The sequence below is a fragment of the Panthera uncia genome, assembly GCF_023721935.1.
Source record: "Panthera uncia isolate 11264 chromosome A1 unlocalized genomic scaffold, Puncia_PCG_1.0 HiC_scaffold_16, whole genome shotgun sequence".
Taxonomy (NCBI): Eukaryota; Metazoa; Chordata; class Mammalia; order Carnivora; family Felidae; genus Panthera; species Panthera uncia.
The window spans coordinates 9386101-9403468 of NW_026057576.1; the positions used below are offsets into that span (position 1 = coordinate 9386101).

Genomic DNA, 17368 nt, shown 5'->3' on the forward strand with positions numbered 1-17368 from the left:
GAGGAAGTGGTTTCCTTCAGCTCCCGAAGTAGGGAAGGGGGCACAGAGCTGGGGAAAAGGGACTGCCGCTGGGGGGGTCCGCGCGCTGAAAGGTGGGCTAGGCTGGGAGAGGGAAGGGGCTGGGACTGGGCTCGGGGGGAAGGGTTGGCGATTAAGGTAGAGAGTTACTGATTCGTTTTGGCTCAGAGAGGTAAATGCTGAAGAGAAACCAGAGTTGTTTTGTGTTTCGTTCTTCCAAAGAGCGTGGAGATGGGGAGGGTTAACGGAACCCTGCACCTTGGGTTTCCAAGGTTTGGTTTTGGAACTGACAGGTCTTGGTCCTGTGCATCTGATTCTGGAGGGTCGGGCACCCAAAGCCGACCCCAGTCCTCGGCTCCAAGTTTACTGTGGTCTTACCTTTGATAATTCATGTGCTGAGCTCTCTTGGTCTTGGAGGGCAAGCTCAGATGTAAAGTTTGAGGCTCTTCTCGGAGCCGCTGGTTCTCTGGGTTTCCCCACTGTGCACACGGGGCTGTGAAAGAAGCTTAATTGCATATCTTTCGTCATACCCAGCGGCAACTTTACATATTCTTTGTGCTGTAACTGGGTTCATACTGGGCTAGGCATTCACACTGGGGCTCCTGGAGTATCAGTGGCTCACCGAAATAATGAAAAGAGGGAGTCAGAAGGAAGGTGCTGAGGTTGAAGTGGAGGAGAGGAAGGTAAGACTGGAAAGCCGGGTTGGTCGGTCTCAAGTACAGTGAGTTTTAAGGTCATAGTCCTACCCTTAGGTCCATACTGAGCTGTTTGGACTTTCCTACAATCAGGTTGGGGTAAATGATTTTAAGTTGAGCCGTGACAGACTCAGACTTGCTTTATGCTAGCGTTACTTTGGCTGCAATACGGAGTGGGGATCGGATGGAAAGAGGTGGGATTTGAGATGCTTCCCAAGAATTGTCCACAGAATTTGGACAGGAAGAAGTGGGAAGTGAAAGTTTAGAGAACCACTCGAATTTTCTAGTGTGTGTATTTGGAAGGATGAAGATGCCAAAATCTAGGTGAGATACAAGAAAGAGGAGCAGGTTATGTTTGTAGCGAGAACAATGGAGACCATCATTGAGGGCAAATTAACTTGCAAGAATCACCCCCAGGGTTTTGTGTATAAGACAATGTAAATTGTTTTTGAAAGTCCTGGATAGCTCACCTCTGCTATTTTTTTTTTTTTAAATCAGTTTTCTTTTGCCAGGTTTTGCATAGTCAGAATTTCAACCACCAGCCTCTCTGCTTGTCCCATTGAAATGTTGGCTGCTGAGATCAGGATCAGAGCAGATTTGAAGGCTTCTTATTTTTACTTTTATAATTGAGAGAGAGAGAAAAAACAAAACAAAACAGGCCAAAAAAGTTTTTCTAGATCTCACAGGCAGATGGAAATTTTCATTAAAAACATCTTATTCAAGGATTATAGCGTACCAGGTTCTACCAGTTTCTTTTGAGAATAGTGCAGAATAATACAAGATGGGCTCCATAGTTTCTATTGGGTAAAGTATAAAATTAGCACCAAACAAATAGTTAAAACGTATTGTGTGTTCAGGTGCTAAGCATTTTATATGTATTTAATTCTTAGAACAAACCAATGTTACAAATTTCTGAACCCAGATCTGCTGTTGTAAAGCCCATGCTTTTGGCCACTCTGGAACCATAAGCAGTTGGACTCTTCTGTCTAGTTTGTTGCCTTTTGTAAGTACATTACAAATAGAACAGAGCAAAAATGATAAATTTGTGTTTTCTGTGAGGAGCTTATAAAGTAAAAGCACCAAACTTTTATCTTTTTTTTTTTTAGAAGTTTATTTATTTACTTTGACACAGAGAGAGAGAATGCAAGCAGGGGAGGGGCAGAGAGAGAGAGGGAGTCAGAGAGACAGAGAGTCCCAGGCAGGCTCCGCGCTGTGAAGCGCAGAGCTAGACTTGGGGCTCGAACTCATGAACCGTGAGATCATGCAGTGAGTCGAAATCAGGAATCGGATGCTTAACTGGCAGAGCTACCCATGTGCCCCTTACTTTGATCATTTTGGCAGTGGTTCTCAGTGGGGCAGTTTTGCCTCCCAGGGGTCTTTTGGCAGTGTCTGGAGGGAGACTTTGTCACAACTGAGGAGTGAGTAACAGTGGCATCTAGTAGGTAGGAGTGACCGATGCCGCCGAACATCATACGGGGAAAGGATAGCCTTCACAACGAAGAATTATTTGGTCCAAAATGTTTATAGTGCTGTAGTTGAGAAGTCCTGCCATATCAATATATTTCTTTAGGAAGAGGGAATTGAGATTCACTTACACTTTTCTTCTTAAACATTTTTATTTTTGACATTATTCCTCGGCTTGAAAGACATGTAAAGTTTATATATCTGGAACAGAATAGTGTCACTGGTTTTTAAAGTGAATCTGCGAGCCACAGTTTCCCAGGAAATGGTTGTCATAGAATGATGAATTCTTAGATTTGGGAAAGACTTTTGCTTGAAATTATTTTACAACATCCCTGCTGTTCTCTGCTATAGGTCTTTTGTATCTGGTTTCCCTATATTTTAAACACATATCTAAACTACTCTTAACAATTATTTTTTCCTTTTACTGAGCTCCAGTCTCATAATTTCAACTTTACTGAATGTGATTCTACTCCATGAAATTAACACTCAAACCAAGCTTGTTAAATACCTAATTTGTACTATTACAGTGTTTACATTTTTGTCGGGTACAGTTCATTTATTATAAAATAGTATATTGGTGGAAACTTAAAAAAAATAGCATTATCCTCTTGGTGACCTGTTCTTGGTGGTTGAAAGCAATAGGAATTTATGGGGTTCTTTTGTGTCTGTCAAGCAATGGCACAAAAGATCCTGAGTCTTTAAAGTACCTTCTAATATAACGCTGACATACTTGTTTCAGATTATGCATAGACTCTAAGAACTTGAGTTTTCAAACTCTGGTCAGTATAATTTGCTTTAAAGAATAGTTACCTTCTTTTGTAAGTTTTAATAAATTTGCTTACAAGTAAGTCTGAAACTTGGTTCTGTTTCCAGTCTGCCCTCTTCCAACAAATTTGCCAGGTTTCTATGTATAGGTTATTTGATTTCACGTCAAGATTACAATTTTAGAATATGTTTATCTTAAGACATATGGTTTCAAAGTATATTTAATATATATACATCTTATAGCATAGCTCTTTTTCAAGGTAAATAGAATTTTTTATTTAATTGTCTATTGACTTTTTTTTTTCCAGGGTTCATTGAAAAATCCTTAGTGATATTGACATGTTTCAAGTGACATAAATTAGCCAATGACTCGGAGTGATGGATTCCCCGAAGATTGGAAATGGTTTGCCAGTGATTGGACCAGGGGCTGATATAGGGATATCTTCACTCCACATGGTGGGGTATTTGGGAAAAGTTAGTGAACTTATTTTTTGCCTCAGTGCAAAGTTGGGTTTTTTCCTCCTTTTTTTAGAGATTTAAATTTGGTTTTAATTTTCCAATTAACTTCTAAAAAATTGTATCTTCCACGGAAATCTTAAGCAATGGCGAAAGATTATTTTAATGTGTTTACCTCTCTGTGTTTTATTGGTATGTGAAAGTAGAAATAGAACATAGACCTTGTGGTTTATTATTCTCTGAAAATATGGAACATATATTTTCCCTGGCAGTTGACATTACTTTTTTCTAGCACATAAAACTGATGCTATTTTTAGCACTTAAAATTTAATATTTAAAACTGTAATACATTTCTTTTTGGAATAGTAGCTGTATTTTAAGCCTATGTGCTTTTCTTTTATTTGCCGTGTTTAAAATATCTAGCCAGAACACTTCCAGGTGAAAATTGTAATTTTTTCTGGTTCCTTTTTCGTTTGACTTTTTGTAATTTGATATAATTTAGGAATGTCTATATTTTAATTTACTTTATTTCTTTTTTAGAATTATGATTCAGCTAAAGTCCCGTCAGATGGGTATTGTCCTGCTTGTAGAGAGAAGGGAAAGTTAAAAGCCTTAAAGACTTACCGAATTAGTTTTCAAGAATCTGTCTTTTTGTGTGAGGATCTGCAGGTAAAGTATTAATCTTAGATAGTATCAAGGTTTTAGCTTTTTGCTTTTTTCTTCCGTATTTATATTTGTACTCGTTTTGTATCTTTCAGAGTGTACATTTTTAATAGATAATCAGAGTTTCTAGATCTGTCCGGTGTACAGTTTTAAATATTTTGTGTTATTTTTCCACTTAAGTTATTTCCCTGGGGTATTGCATGAAGGTATTTGTTTTTATTATCATTAGACTTAATGAGAAGAGAATCTACATTTCAAGATTTTTTTTTTTTTTTTCCCATTAACCTTGTGGGGGTCCTTGTTAGTTGTTGGTATATAATAGTCTTTCACCTCTTTGGTTTATAAACTTTGGAACTTACTGGAAAAGTTATTAATTGAAAGTCCTTAAGGATCTAAATATCTTTTAGAATTAATTATAGACTTCGTTTCCAGTGGTACAGCTTTTATATAGGAGCTCATTAAACTCCATAATACTCCACATTTTATTGTACTTGACAGTTGATGAAATTGTTCTCTACGTATTTAGTTCTCAAAGTTTTGCAAGGTAGATAGTTCCATTTTATGATTAAGAAATCAGATACAGAGGGTTTGGGAACATAAGATCTTCCTAAAGTAGCAGAACTGTAATTGGAATATAGTCTTTTAATTTCAGATATGTTTTATTCCAGGTAAAGTAACAGTTCTTCAGAGTCACTTGGAGTACTTTTTAAAAATTTCTGGATCTCACACCCAGATGCTCATTCGGTAGAGTTGACCCAGAATTTTATAGTTTTGTAATTTTTAGGGTGAGGCTGATGATCAGCCAAATTTGCAAAATACTAAACTAAATCACACTGTTGGTGATAGATACTTTTGCTGGGTATAACTTGAAGAAAATCCCAGGCATTCTCACAAATAGAAATAAATTTCTTTTTGCATTTATTCAGTAAATTTTTTTTCGAGTGTCACCATATTGGCATTGTTCCAAAGGCTGGGATACAGTGAAAAAGCAAAAATTTCTTACCTCAAGAAGGTCACGTTCTAGAGTAGGAAAGAAAATCAATAAGTAAGTTATATTTTTTGTGTGTGAGGTGATGAAAAGTGCTGTGGGGAAAAATAAAGCCCAGGGAATGGAATGTTCGGGAATGTGTAGTTTGCAATTTTAAACAGAGTGGCGAAGGGAACTCTTCATTGAGAGACATTTGAGCAAAGACCTGAAAGATGAAGACAAACAAGCCATGTGGATGTGGGATGAACAAGCTTTCCAGGCAGGGAGAGTAGCAGATCGAAGGCCCTGTGAGGGGCGGTGGATGGGGGGTGCCTGCGCGTGTTCTACTGCAAGGAAACTAGCGGAGCTGGATCTGAGGGAGTGAGGCAGAGTCCTAGAAGATGGGTCAGAAAAATAATGGGGAAGAGGTTGGACCCAGCAGGGTCTTTCTTACCAGGCTTTTACGGTGACTGAAATGAAGAACCATAGCAGGGAGTGACATAATCTGATTTACATGTTAAAAGGATCATTGTGGCTCCTTTGTTGAAAGTATCTGTAATGGCCAAGACTTGAAGCAGGGAGACTAACTAGTTGGAAGGCAATTGGAGTATTCCGTGGGGAGCCAAGTAGTGGCTAAGGTGATGAGACATGAGTGGATTATCTACATATTTTGAAAGTAGATCCAAAAAGTGTTGGCTGAAAGATTGGGATAGATACATAGTAGGAGAGAGAGGAATCAGGGATGATTCCCAGATTTTTGACTTGAATAATTGGAAGAATGGAGTTGCCAGTCACTGAGATGAGAAAGACTTTGGGAAGACGAAGATTTTAGGGGAAGATCAGGCCAGCACCAAGTCAAACTCGAGACAGATATCTGATATTGAGGGTATATGGAATAAATGGTTGGATCTGTGTGTCTGCTATTAGGTGGAGAGTGAAGTTCGATAAATTTGGGAGTCATCAGCATGTATATAATTGAACCATGACAGTGGATGAGTTTACCTAGAAGTATGGGTAGAGATTCAAGGACTGAGCCCTGTTATACTCCAGCATTAAGAGTGTGGGGAGATGAAGTGGAACCAGGGAAAGGGTGAGAGAAATAGACAGTGAGGTAGGAGTAAACCCAGAAAGGAGATAATTTTGTCCTGGAAGTCAAGTGAAAAAATATTTAAGAAGAAATTATTTACCTTCAATGCCAGTAAGAACTCAATGAGGATAAATACTCACCATTGGCTAGTGTTGTAGGTCATTGAGGACCTTAATGAGAATAGTTTGGGTTAAGTATTAATGATAAAAGCTTGATTGCAGTGAGTGATAGAAAATAGGGAGAGGAAGAACTGAGAAATATAGATGTGAGGTAGTACCTGGAAGAGGAAGTTTTTAAGTTGGGAAAAACAACGGCATGTTTGTATGCTGACTGTATCCAGTAGTGAGGGGAAAATAGAAAGTGTCCTGGAATTGCTGGAGAGCTGCTCTCCTTTGAGCAGACATGGGCTCTGTCGCACCATTAGAGGGCTTGATTTTAGGTTGGACGGCTTATCCTAACAGCAGACTATGCAGAGAGTTTACTCATCAGCTGGCTCAGAACAGAGTTGTAGAATGGTGAATATTGAAGAGAGAAAATAAATCTTCCTAGAAAAAAACTACTTTTCCCCGCTCTTCCAAACAACGTATAATATTTCAGTAGAGTTCTTTAACCACAGACTACCATAATGGAGAAGTCCGTGTCCTCAGGACATTAGGTTTTGGCTCGTAAAGTTAGAGGTATTTGCATTTTTAGTTTTGAAGCATTCTTTTTGAGTGATGAGGAAGAAAACATATAACCAAGAATATTAAGTATAAACTTTGCAAATATAAAAAGAGAACTTTAATTATTATCTAAATTTTAGAAAATGTTCTAATCAGTAAGAGCCCGGTATGTTTTATGAGGTAGATTGGTTTACACCAGGAGTCAGCAAACACTTTGTATGACACCCACAGGCTAAGAATGGATTTTTAAAGGATTAGGAAAACATGAAAAGAATACTCTTTTGTAATACATGAAAATTCTGTGAATTTCAGGTTTCCGTGTCCATAAATAAATTTTATTGGAACTTAGCTATACCCTATCATTTTTGTATTGTCTGTGGCTGCTTTTATATTATAATGGCAGACTTGAGTAGTTAATGACAGACATTGACTGGCTTGCAAAGCCTAACATATTTATCTGGCCTTTGACAGGTAAAGTTTGCTGATCCCTGGTCTAGAAGACCTTTGAATCAATTTGTTAATTTCTGTAGGGTTTTATTATAAAATTTGGAGTCCACTGAACATTCTGCTTTCAGTTGCCAAATTGTAAACCACATGGGAAACCCCTCTTTGATCAGAAGTTTCTTGGTTTGAAAAAAGCACTAATGTTCAAACTCTGCTTCCAAATTAATAAATTGAAACTCAAGTTTTTTCAAATTGTAGGGAGTTTTAACTTATCTTTTCTCTCTTTCTCTTTTTTTTTTTTTTGAGTATTCCATTATTTAGTCTTTTATTGGAACACTTATTTAGTTTATTTTTTTAAACATGAACTTTATAAGGCTCTTAAGTCTTTAGTGTTAAGCCATCAAAAAACTCATTTTCCTGGTTTTTTTTTCATTTGTAAAATGAATGTAAATTATTATTACTTTTTTTGTAAATTATTTTTATAACTTGTTTCTGGCCATACCTTAAGATAATTTTCCAAATGTAAGGCAGTGTGCAATGTTTTCCTTTTTCTGTTTTGCAGGATTAAAAACGGGAATCTGTTTAAGCTACTCAACAAAATCAGTGAAAGAGGCAGCATTAGATTTTGAATGCTTTTACATGGTTGGGCTACATGGAGAAACTAGCACTCTGTGTATTGTTTTATGACTTTTCCCTTTTTTTGAAGACAAGCCAAAAACTTCTGTGGCATATTAAGACCTAAAGTTGACGTATAAAAGAGATAAACATCCAAAAGCATTAATTCATAAGAGGGAAAAATCAGGACAAGGACAAATTATGTTTTAAATTTGCCCTATGATTGGACCACAAATTATAGATTGAAAAGTCAGTTAAAGTATTTTCAAATAATGTAGGGGGGAAACCGTCTAGGCCACTAAATTTTGCAGCCCCAGGGCCCTTAATGGTTTTTTTTTTGTTTTTGTTTTTGTTTTTAAGTTTATTTATTTTGAGAGAGAGCAGGAGCAGGTAAGGGGCAGAAGGAGAGGGAGAGAGAGAATCCCAAGCAGGCTCCACGCTCAGTGCAGAGCCAGACGCAGGGCTCAGTCTCACGATGGTTAGATCTTGACCTGAGCTGATATCAAGAGTTGGACGCTTAACTGAGCCACCCAGGTGCCCTATGGTTTATTGCTTTTAATTAAGAAGGGGTGCTGGTAGGATGTGCACAACATTATTTTAACTCTGAGACCGATTAAGATTTTTTGGTTTTAAATTTGTTGTAATTTTTTTTTTCATTTAATGTAAAAAAAAAAAAACCTATGAATTTTACCATCTTAATCATTTTTAAGTGTACAGTTTGGGAGTGTTACTTATATTCCCGTTATTGTGCAACAGATCTCTGGAACTTTATCGTCTTGAAAAACTCAAATTCTGTACCCACTGAATGACAGTTCGCCCTTTCCCTCCCCCCACCCCTTGACAGTCACTATTCTACTTTTAGTCTGTATGGATTTGACTACTTTAGGTACCTCATGTAAGTGGAATCATACTATATTTGTCTTTGTGACTGACTCTTAGTCCTCAGTGTTTATCCATGTTGTAGCTTGTGACAGATTCCTTTACTTTTTTAGGGCTGACTAATATTCCACTGTATGTATATACCACATTTTCTTAGCCAACTGAGACACCCAGGCACCCCCCCGACTATACCACATTTTCTTTATCCATTTGTTCATTCATGGAAATTTGGGTAGATTCCACCTCTAAGCTATTGTGAATAGTGCTGCAATGCATAAGGGTGTGCAAGTATCTCTTTGAGGTCCTGCTTTCATTTTTTCTGTGTGTGTATATATATATATATATATATATATATACCTGTCTATACCTATGAATATATAGTTGCTATCGCTTTTAAAGTGTTCTCTGTTTTCTGACATATGGTAGGATTTAGGAAATAATCTCAGGGCATAAAGTTGAGAGACAAGTTGTTAGCTGATGGTGAGTGCATTACTAGTTGGTAACAGAAGAATCCAGAACTTATCCTATTGAACTAAAGAATTTCTTTAGTACAGTGTTAATGGCGTTCACTTGTATAGAAGCAGCTGTACTTTAAATGAAAGCGTTTAATGCATTTCAGTGTCTGTTGCTCAAAACCTAGTGACTAAAAATACTTAATGGCGGGGCGCCTGGGTGGCGCAGTCGGTTAAGCGTCCGACTTCAGCCAGGTCACGATCTCACGGTCCGTGAGTTCGAGCCCCGCGTCAGGCTCTGGGCTGATGGCTCAGAGCCTGGAGCCTGTTTCCGATTCTGTGTCTCCCTCTCTCTCTGTCCCTCCCCTGTTCATGCTCTGTCTCTCTCTGTCCCAAAAATAAATAAACGTTGAAAAAAAAAATTAAAAAAAAAAATACTTAATGGCTTTACTTATTCCTCATGATTCTGTGGGCTCCCCAGGTAGTTCTTAACACTTTACCTGCTGTTGGCTGGGACACCTAAAATGTCCACATGGCTGATGTCAGTACTGTTTGCCAACAGGGAACTCCGCATAGGCAGTCAGCCAAAATCTCAGTTCTTTTCCATAAGGGTTTCTCCATGGGGCTACTTGGGCTCCTCACAGTATGATGGATGGGACTTCTTTAAGAGAGAGTGTTCCAAAAGGAGGGTTCCAAAAGGACTAGCCCATGAGCCTATACTTACCAGGCTTCCACGTGCATCATGCTTGGTAACATCCCATCTAAGCTGGTCATATGGCTAAACCCGGAGCGTTATGTTGGGGGGACTGACCCTATCAGGGCGTGAATACCAGGTGGGGTAGTTCCTTAGCTCATTAGAGGCCACCAGGGTAGCAGTTAGCATGCTTGTGTAGAAGAAGGCATTTTAAATGACACATAGTATGTAGATTTCTTGAATTTGTTTTTTAAAATATTTTGCTAGTTTTCAAACTAAGTGATTTGTTTACACTTTTGATATTTGGCTGAAATTGTGTTAATACATAGTGAGATTTGATGAAGTTGTTAAAATTCACCCAGATTGACTCTTAGATCCAGTAAGGATGTAAAATTGATAATGCTGATGTGCTTTCAGATTAATACTGTTTTATTTTTTTTAACATTTATTTATTATTTTGAGAGAGTGCAAGTGGAGGAGGGGCAGAGGGAGAATCCCAAGCAGGCTCTGTGCTGTCAGCAGAGAGCCCCATGCAGGGCTTTATCCCATGAACCACAAGATCATGACCTGAGCCGAAATCTAGAGACGCTCAACTGACTGAGCCACCCAGGCGCCCCTAAGATTCATTTTTAAAATTAAGAGACACAGAAATTATGCAGCTTTTTTTATTTGAAAACACTTTTCCAGTTTGTAATGTTATGCAGTGTACCTGCCCCAAAAGGAGTAACACTCATCATAGAATGTTTCTTTAAATTGTTGAAATTGTTAATTCACTCAGCATTAGATTTTTTATTAAAGCAGAAAAATGTATGTTTTCCTTGTTAGCTTACTCTAGTGTGGATCAGATTAAACCCTTGATTGTTCAATTTAACTAGGGAAGATTAACTCTTTTGGGGGCCAAAATTTTGGTTAAATTCCTAGGTCCTTTAAATTTAGATTGATAAAATTATATTAATGCTGAAATTTTATACATACATTTCATGACATAGAAACTGTAATATAAAACTTGAGCTTATTTTACTTTTTTTGTAGTTTTTATCATTTTATTTTTTCTTTCTAGTGCATCTACCCTTTGGGCTCTAAATTACTTAATAACTTAATTTCCCCTGATTTGGAAGATTATCACACTCCAAATAAGTCCCAAAAAAGAAAGTTCTTGGAAACCGGCTATAAAGATTCACCTCTTTTAGCAAATGCCAAAAAGACTAAAAATCACACTGTTACTGACGGTGAGCAAGGTTTGAACAGCAAACGCGATGGAGAAGCGTATGGTGAGACCTCATCAAGCTTACCTGATTCACCACACAGTGGACCACAGCACCCAGACAGGACAGTTGGTTCCTTGGAACAGAATGAGAGTTTGGAGGCTGATGTTATTGACATGGCTGCTGAAGAAGCTCCTACTACAGTTGATGTTTCTGGAACTGGAGGGATTTCCCCTCGCGATGAAGGATGCACATCTGAACTGGAAATGCCGTTGGAGAGCAAATGTACGTCACTTTGCCAGTCTTCCTACGTCCAATGGAAAAATGCTAATGCTCTCTGTTGGTTAGACTGTATTCTGTCAGCACTGGTGCACTTGGAGGGGTTAAAGAACGCTGCGACTGACCTGTGTTCTAATGAGGGATCTGTGTTCTGGCGGTTGTTTACGAAGTATGATCAAGCAAGCAAGCTTCTGCACACCAGTCGATTGGAAGGAGTTAAAGGTTGGTAATAATATTTTATTTCTCTCTTTATTTATTTTCACATGTTTTTATTTTTTGAGAGGGAGAGCGAGTGGGGGAGGGGCAGAGAGAGAGGGAGACAGAGAATCGGAAGTGGGCTGTGCGCTGATGGCAGAGAACCTGGTGCAGGACTTGAACTCCCGAATCACTAGATCATGGCCCGACCTGAAGTTGGAAGCTCAACCGGTTGAGCCACAGAGGTTGATCTTCAGTTTTGTCTCATATGTGTGGAAAAGATACAGATACACATCACTCATTATCCCACAACTCCCCCAAAATCTCTATTCTCAATTAAGGGCATATATAGTTTTTTTCTTGTAAAATAGGATACCCGTGAAGCCACCTCCCAACTCAAGAAGAATTAGTATATTCTCGATTATTTAACCTCCTATGTGTTCCTCCCCGTCCCACCCTCCATCTCCCCTAGGGGAAATCATTATTCCCAAATATGTGTTATCATTCCGTTTTTTTCTTTTATGTATGTATTGCTAAACAGTATATTGCCTACTTTAGTTTGTTTTGAACTTTATACAAACGATGTTGTACGGTATGTCTTCTGGAGCCTTGATTTTCTTTTTATAAAGATTTATCTACGAAGTTGGCGTGTATTGGTAGTTTGTTATTTTTTGTTGCTATAAATTTACATTTTGTAAATATATCAGTATATTTATTCATTCAACTGTCATTGAGTTGTTTTTTGCCATTGTAAATACCTGGGCTCATCTAGAGAGTTTCTCTTGAGTATACCGTAGGAATGGAATCAAATCTGAGTTCAGATTGACAAGACAATGGCAGATTGTTTTCCAAAGTGCACGTACCAGCACTCCCATTAACAATGTGCAAGAGATCTTCCTTCTTGTCTTCCCGATCCATATATTCTCCCTTGGTTATCTTCACATTTGGAGAATTTTGCTGTTTGATGTAAAATGGGTTGTCGTCTTGATTTGCCTTTCCCAAATTTTATTTTCATTCCAGTTAACACAGTGTTATGTTAGTTTCAGAAGTACCGTAGAGTGATTCAGCAGTTCTGTTCATCACCCCGTGCTCATCACTCCTTAGTTCCCTCACCTGTTTAGCCCATCCTCCACCAACCTCTCTGCCTTTCCCAAATTTTAAAGAGGTTGGACAGCTGTTCATGTGTAGCATTGATCATATGTTCCCTCTTGTGAAATGCGTGTGTCTTACCGCTATTTGTTCAGTGGTCATGTTCTTATTTGTTTGATTTCTATAGGTCTTTGTTGTTATCTTTGTATCAGGTATGTGTTGCTAAATCTCTCAATTTGTATCTTGTGTTTTCACTTTTCTAAAGATATCTTTTGTACAGAAATTGTTAATCTTCCCTTTTGTAGCTAGTAATACAACATTTAAAAGGAGTCATTCCTTTTCCCAAGATCAGAAAGTTATTCACCTATATTTTCACTGAAAAGTCAGATTTGTGGTTGACATTGAATTATTTTAAAGTTTTATTTGTTTATTTGGAGAGAGTGCGTGCAAGTGGGGAGGGGCAGAGAGAGAGGGAAGGAGAATCCTAAGAAGGCTCTACACCAGCAGCGCAGAGCCCGACGTGGGACTCAAACAAACCCACAGTCTGTGGGATCATTACCTGAGCCGAAACCAAAAGTGGGATGCTCAACCAAGTGAGCCATCCAGGCACCCCAACATGGAATTTTTAATTCAGCTAAAGTTACCTTTTGTGCGTGATAAAGATCCCCTTTTCCCCCCATTGTCCAGCTCCGCTTTTTTCTTCAATTTACCTGCCAGGCCACCTCTGTCATATAGCCATCCATTTATTTTTCAGTTTTGTTTTCTTGGTTACTTTGTCCTTGTGTCAGCACCACACTCTTTTAATTATTGGGGTTTATAAGGTCTTGCTGCCTGGAAGTATGAGAATCCTCCTCTTTATTCAGCTTGGTTTTGATCATGCAATGCAGTCTTTTATATAAATCTTACACATTGTTTTCCCAAGAATCCTCACCTTTTTCATCTTGTTTTTGGTTAATGCAATCTGTTACATCAGTCTTATACATAGATCCCCCATTGTTGACCATGTTTCCGTCCCTGCACCGATGCCACACTATTTTAATTATTGTGGCTTTTTGAGGTCTTTCTCTCTGGTCGGGGCAAGAATCCTTACGTTTATTCAGCGTGACTTTGGTGTTGCAGTCTTTTGTATATACGTCCTGCATATGTAAAATATATATATTGTACTTCCATATATATTGTTGACCATTCAGGCTGCTTCTTATTTTTTCAGTTATGAATAAGCTTCATGACAAATATCCATATATCCTTTGAATCCACTGCTGATTTTATCCTAGAAGGGATATTAAAATGTGAATATAAAGAATCTTTCTGAAAGGCTTTACAGAAGGGTTATATCAACATATGATTCCATTATATGTAGAAGAAAACATCCCCGAGCACTCAGATCACCTTTGGGTATAAACATTTTAAAAGTTATCATTTTGTCAGATATTTTGTTTCAATTTGAGTTTCCTTGAGATTGAATTTTTTGTAATTTTTAAAATCCAGTTTTTCACGAGCATTTTTGCTTTTGTTTTTTCTTTGTATTTCTATGATTATAGGAACCCCAGTACGGAGTTAGCTGACAGTTCAGTTGATTATTGCAGAAGAGCATATTTCTCGTTCAAAATGGACTTGCATTCATTTTAATTATATTTATTTTTTTTATAAAGCATAGCCACTTTATTTTTTGTGTTTTGTTTTATTCCGCTGTAATTAACATCCAGTGTTATGTTAGTTTCAGGTGTACAATATAATGATTCAGCAGTTCCGTGTATTACTCAGTGCTCATCACAATAAGTATACTCTTAATTCTGTTTACTTCACCCATTTTATATGTTCAATCATTAATTTTTTAACAGAGTAGTTGTAGCTTGCATAATATGGTTGTAATTACGTTTAAGTTGACTTACTTTGAATTGTAAGTTTTCTCTTCTCTTTTTGGAATGGTCAAATAAAAGTTCCAGTTTATGCTTACTTCATATTATAGGGAAATCCAGGTATTTTCGTAGTAAAACATACCAACAGAGTGTGATCAGGCTATATGAATTATTTGTAAGAGGTTTCGGTGAAATCTTTTGTAGCTTGAGAATAACTAGTCAGGTGCATATGGTGGCTTTGATTCAAAATAGTTTTCTTATTAATCTTAGTTTTCTGTCATAATAGTTCCATTAGGAGGACTTTAACCCTAAAGAAATGAATAAAAACGTGGACAGGTATGTGCCCCAAAGTCGTTTATCATGATAGTATTTGTAATAGTGAGAAAAGAAGCAACTTAAACGTCCGGCACTAGGGAAATTGTTAATAAAACTGTGGTTCAGTTGGAGTGTAATAACTAGCCTACAAAATTTTTAATGATGCAAATTCGTGTGAAGTAAGCAGGATGTGTAAACATTAAGTAAGCAGAACTGTGTAAACATTATGCTGTCATTGAAGACTCCTTCACCGTCCGCCACCCCCCAGAGACAATAGAAGGAGGGAGCTATGTATACCAAATGTTAGTTTGGGAAATAATTATACTTTTATCTGCTCCTGTGATCTGGCTAAGTTTGATAAAAGTTCTACAAAAAAATAAATGACTAGATGTCTCTAACATAAGTAATAATCACAAGACAAGACGTAGCTTCAGCTGTTTCAGAGGTAGGCAGACTATCTGAAAGCTTAGCTCTTTTGCTAGGCCTGTGGTTATTTGGATGAGGAAAGCTTTTCACTGAGATTTACTCAAGCACAAAGATGTTAGCTCATGGAATTGCCAGTAATGATGCTGGGCTGAGGAAATATTAAGGCAGTAAATGGTACAACATAGAGGAATAAGAATCAAGGAAATTTTGTGTTTTCCATTTCGTCTCTACAAAGTGTATTGACTCTGATGAACTTTCATTCTTGGTAATGTCTTAATTTTCTGTGGAAGATACAGATTGATGAGAAGTTGATAATCTGTATTTCATTTTTAGATGGAGATTGCAAAAAGCTTCCTTCAGAAGTATTTGCAAAGATAGAGACCTGTCTGAATGAAGTCAGAGATGAAATTTTCATTAGGCTTCAGCCTCAGCTTAGATGCACATTAGGTAAGTAATTTGTGTAATTTAACTGTATTACTCATCTACCATAAAGAAATCCTTACGTCATAAGGAAATACACTATTTTATTACTTTGGGTGATTAGATTCTCGGGAGAAAAAATCTGTGTAGTTTCGTTTAGGAGCCTCCCGCTGGTTAAATCATTTGTTGGGTAGAGGTGTCCCGTATGAATGTGCAGGCTTGTGTTCTACCCTTGAAAGTGGATGCAGTTCTCAGAATCAGGTGGATACTCAGGGGGTGGACACCATTGGTTGCTTTTCTAATACTTTCCTCCAGTAGACTGATTCAGTGTCTTCAACCTTGACGATGCATTAGAAAGTACCTAGGGCATTGAAAAGTACTTGATGTCCATTAAATAAGAATCCCAGGGATGCGGCTTAGAAGCCCCGTGTGATTCTTAAGGATGGACAGGGTTGAGAATCTCTGATCTAAACCCAGCCATGGTAATTGGACTTCCCTTGCCGGGGATTGGTTTAAGAATTGCCGTACCCAATTTTCACCAAGAGAATAGGAGGAGAAATATCCTGATGAGCTTTTGGGAAAGCTTTCTTTTAAGAAGGGCACAGGAACGAGACCTGCTTTGTTCTCTATGATCTGGCCTTGGAGCAACGTGGAGTTAGGGGTGCTAGAGTCCCGGGGTTTCTCAATTTTTTGGGTATTGCAAAGAAGAGCCAGTAGTGATTTTTTTTTAAAGGGTATTGTCTTTTTGTTTTATTTCTCTTTATCCTTGTATTGACTCTTCTGCTAATATTGTGTTGTGGTAAAAAATACAGGATACCTCTATTAGTATATTAGCCATATTAAATTATATAAAATATCAATGCCTTCAAATTTTTCTCTCAGTGAGAAAAATCTATTTCATCAGACTCAGATACTGCATCTGGAAGCAAGGTCTTTTTGTAAAAAACCTTGGTTTTTACATGGTAAAAACCATGTAAATGGTAGTATCTTTGGTCTCACATTTCTGTCCCCTACTTTTATTATTTTGTTTTCCGTGAGCTCCTACGTTTGTGTTTCCTCTGTCCCTAAAGTAATAAACTGAAATTCAGTTTGCCAAATCTTTGGCATTATCTCCTTTAGGTCTAAAGGGCTTTTGTAATTTACTATCAGGTAGGATCTCAGATGCGATGAAAATTCTTTTTTCCTTTTTAGCAAAGTATAATTTAGATGTAGTAAAACTCTTTTTAAACGTATACGGTGTGTGGAACCATTACCACAATCAAGGTAGAGAACAGTGCTGTCAGCCTAAAAGTTTTCTTGAGGTTCCTTCAGTCCCTGTTCTTACCCCCAACCCCTGATCTGTTGGGTGGATACTCATCGCAGAGGAGCCTTTTCCATAAGATTACCAGAGTGCAGACTGAGGGGCTCCCGTGGTGCATTTTGCAGGCATCGCCTCCCTCCTGGAGTGACCGGAGATGTTTTATTCAGGGTTCCTGCTCCAGTTCCCAGTTGAATTCGAGAGTGGTTTCTCCCCAAGTCTGAATCGCCACCCTTCTTAGTCCTGATCATTATATTTGGAGCAAGGTTGTGTCTTGCTCCACTGCTGCCTTGGGCCTGGTTTTCTATGTAACAGAGAAGGGATTTTTAAATGTTGTGGGTTTTTTTTTTTATTTTTATTTTATTTAAAAAAAAATTTTTTTTTTTTAACGTTTTTTTTTTTTTGAGAAAGAGAGAGACAGA

The 17368-nt window shown here is 37.8% G+C and overlaps 1 protein-coding gene across 6 annotated transcripts in view; it reads left to right on the plus strand.

Annotated features, from left to right (window-relative positions):
- Positions 1-17368, plus strand: part of USPL1 (ubiquitin specific peptidase like 1) — a 38138-nt gene that overhangs the window by 185 nt on the left and 20585 nt on the right. For 3 of the 6 annotated variants that reach the window (XR_007461206.1, XM_049647403.1, XM_049647408.1), the window contains exons 2-5: positions 3251-3416; positions 3939-4067; positions 10922-11567; positions 15563-15676. Coding sequence is in view for 5 of the 6 variants with exons in the window: in XM_049647403.1 (XP_049503360.1) it covers positions 3321-3416; positions 3939-4067; positions 10922-11567; positions 15563-15676 (985 nt within the window). In the remaining variant the exon portion in view is untranslated. Of the gene's footprint in view, positions 1-53; positions 3417-3938; positions 4068-10921; positions 11568-15562; positions 15677-17368 lie in introns of those variants that run through there. The other 3 variants (XM_049647404.1, XM_049647405.1, XM_049647406.1) reach the window with 3 other exon arrangements.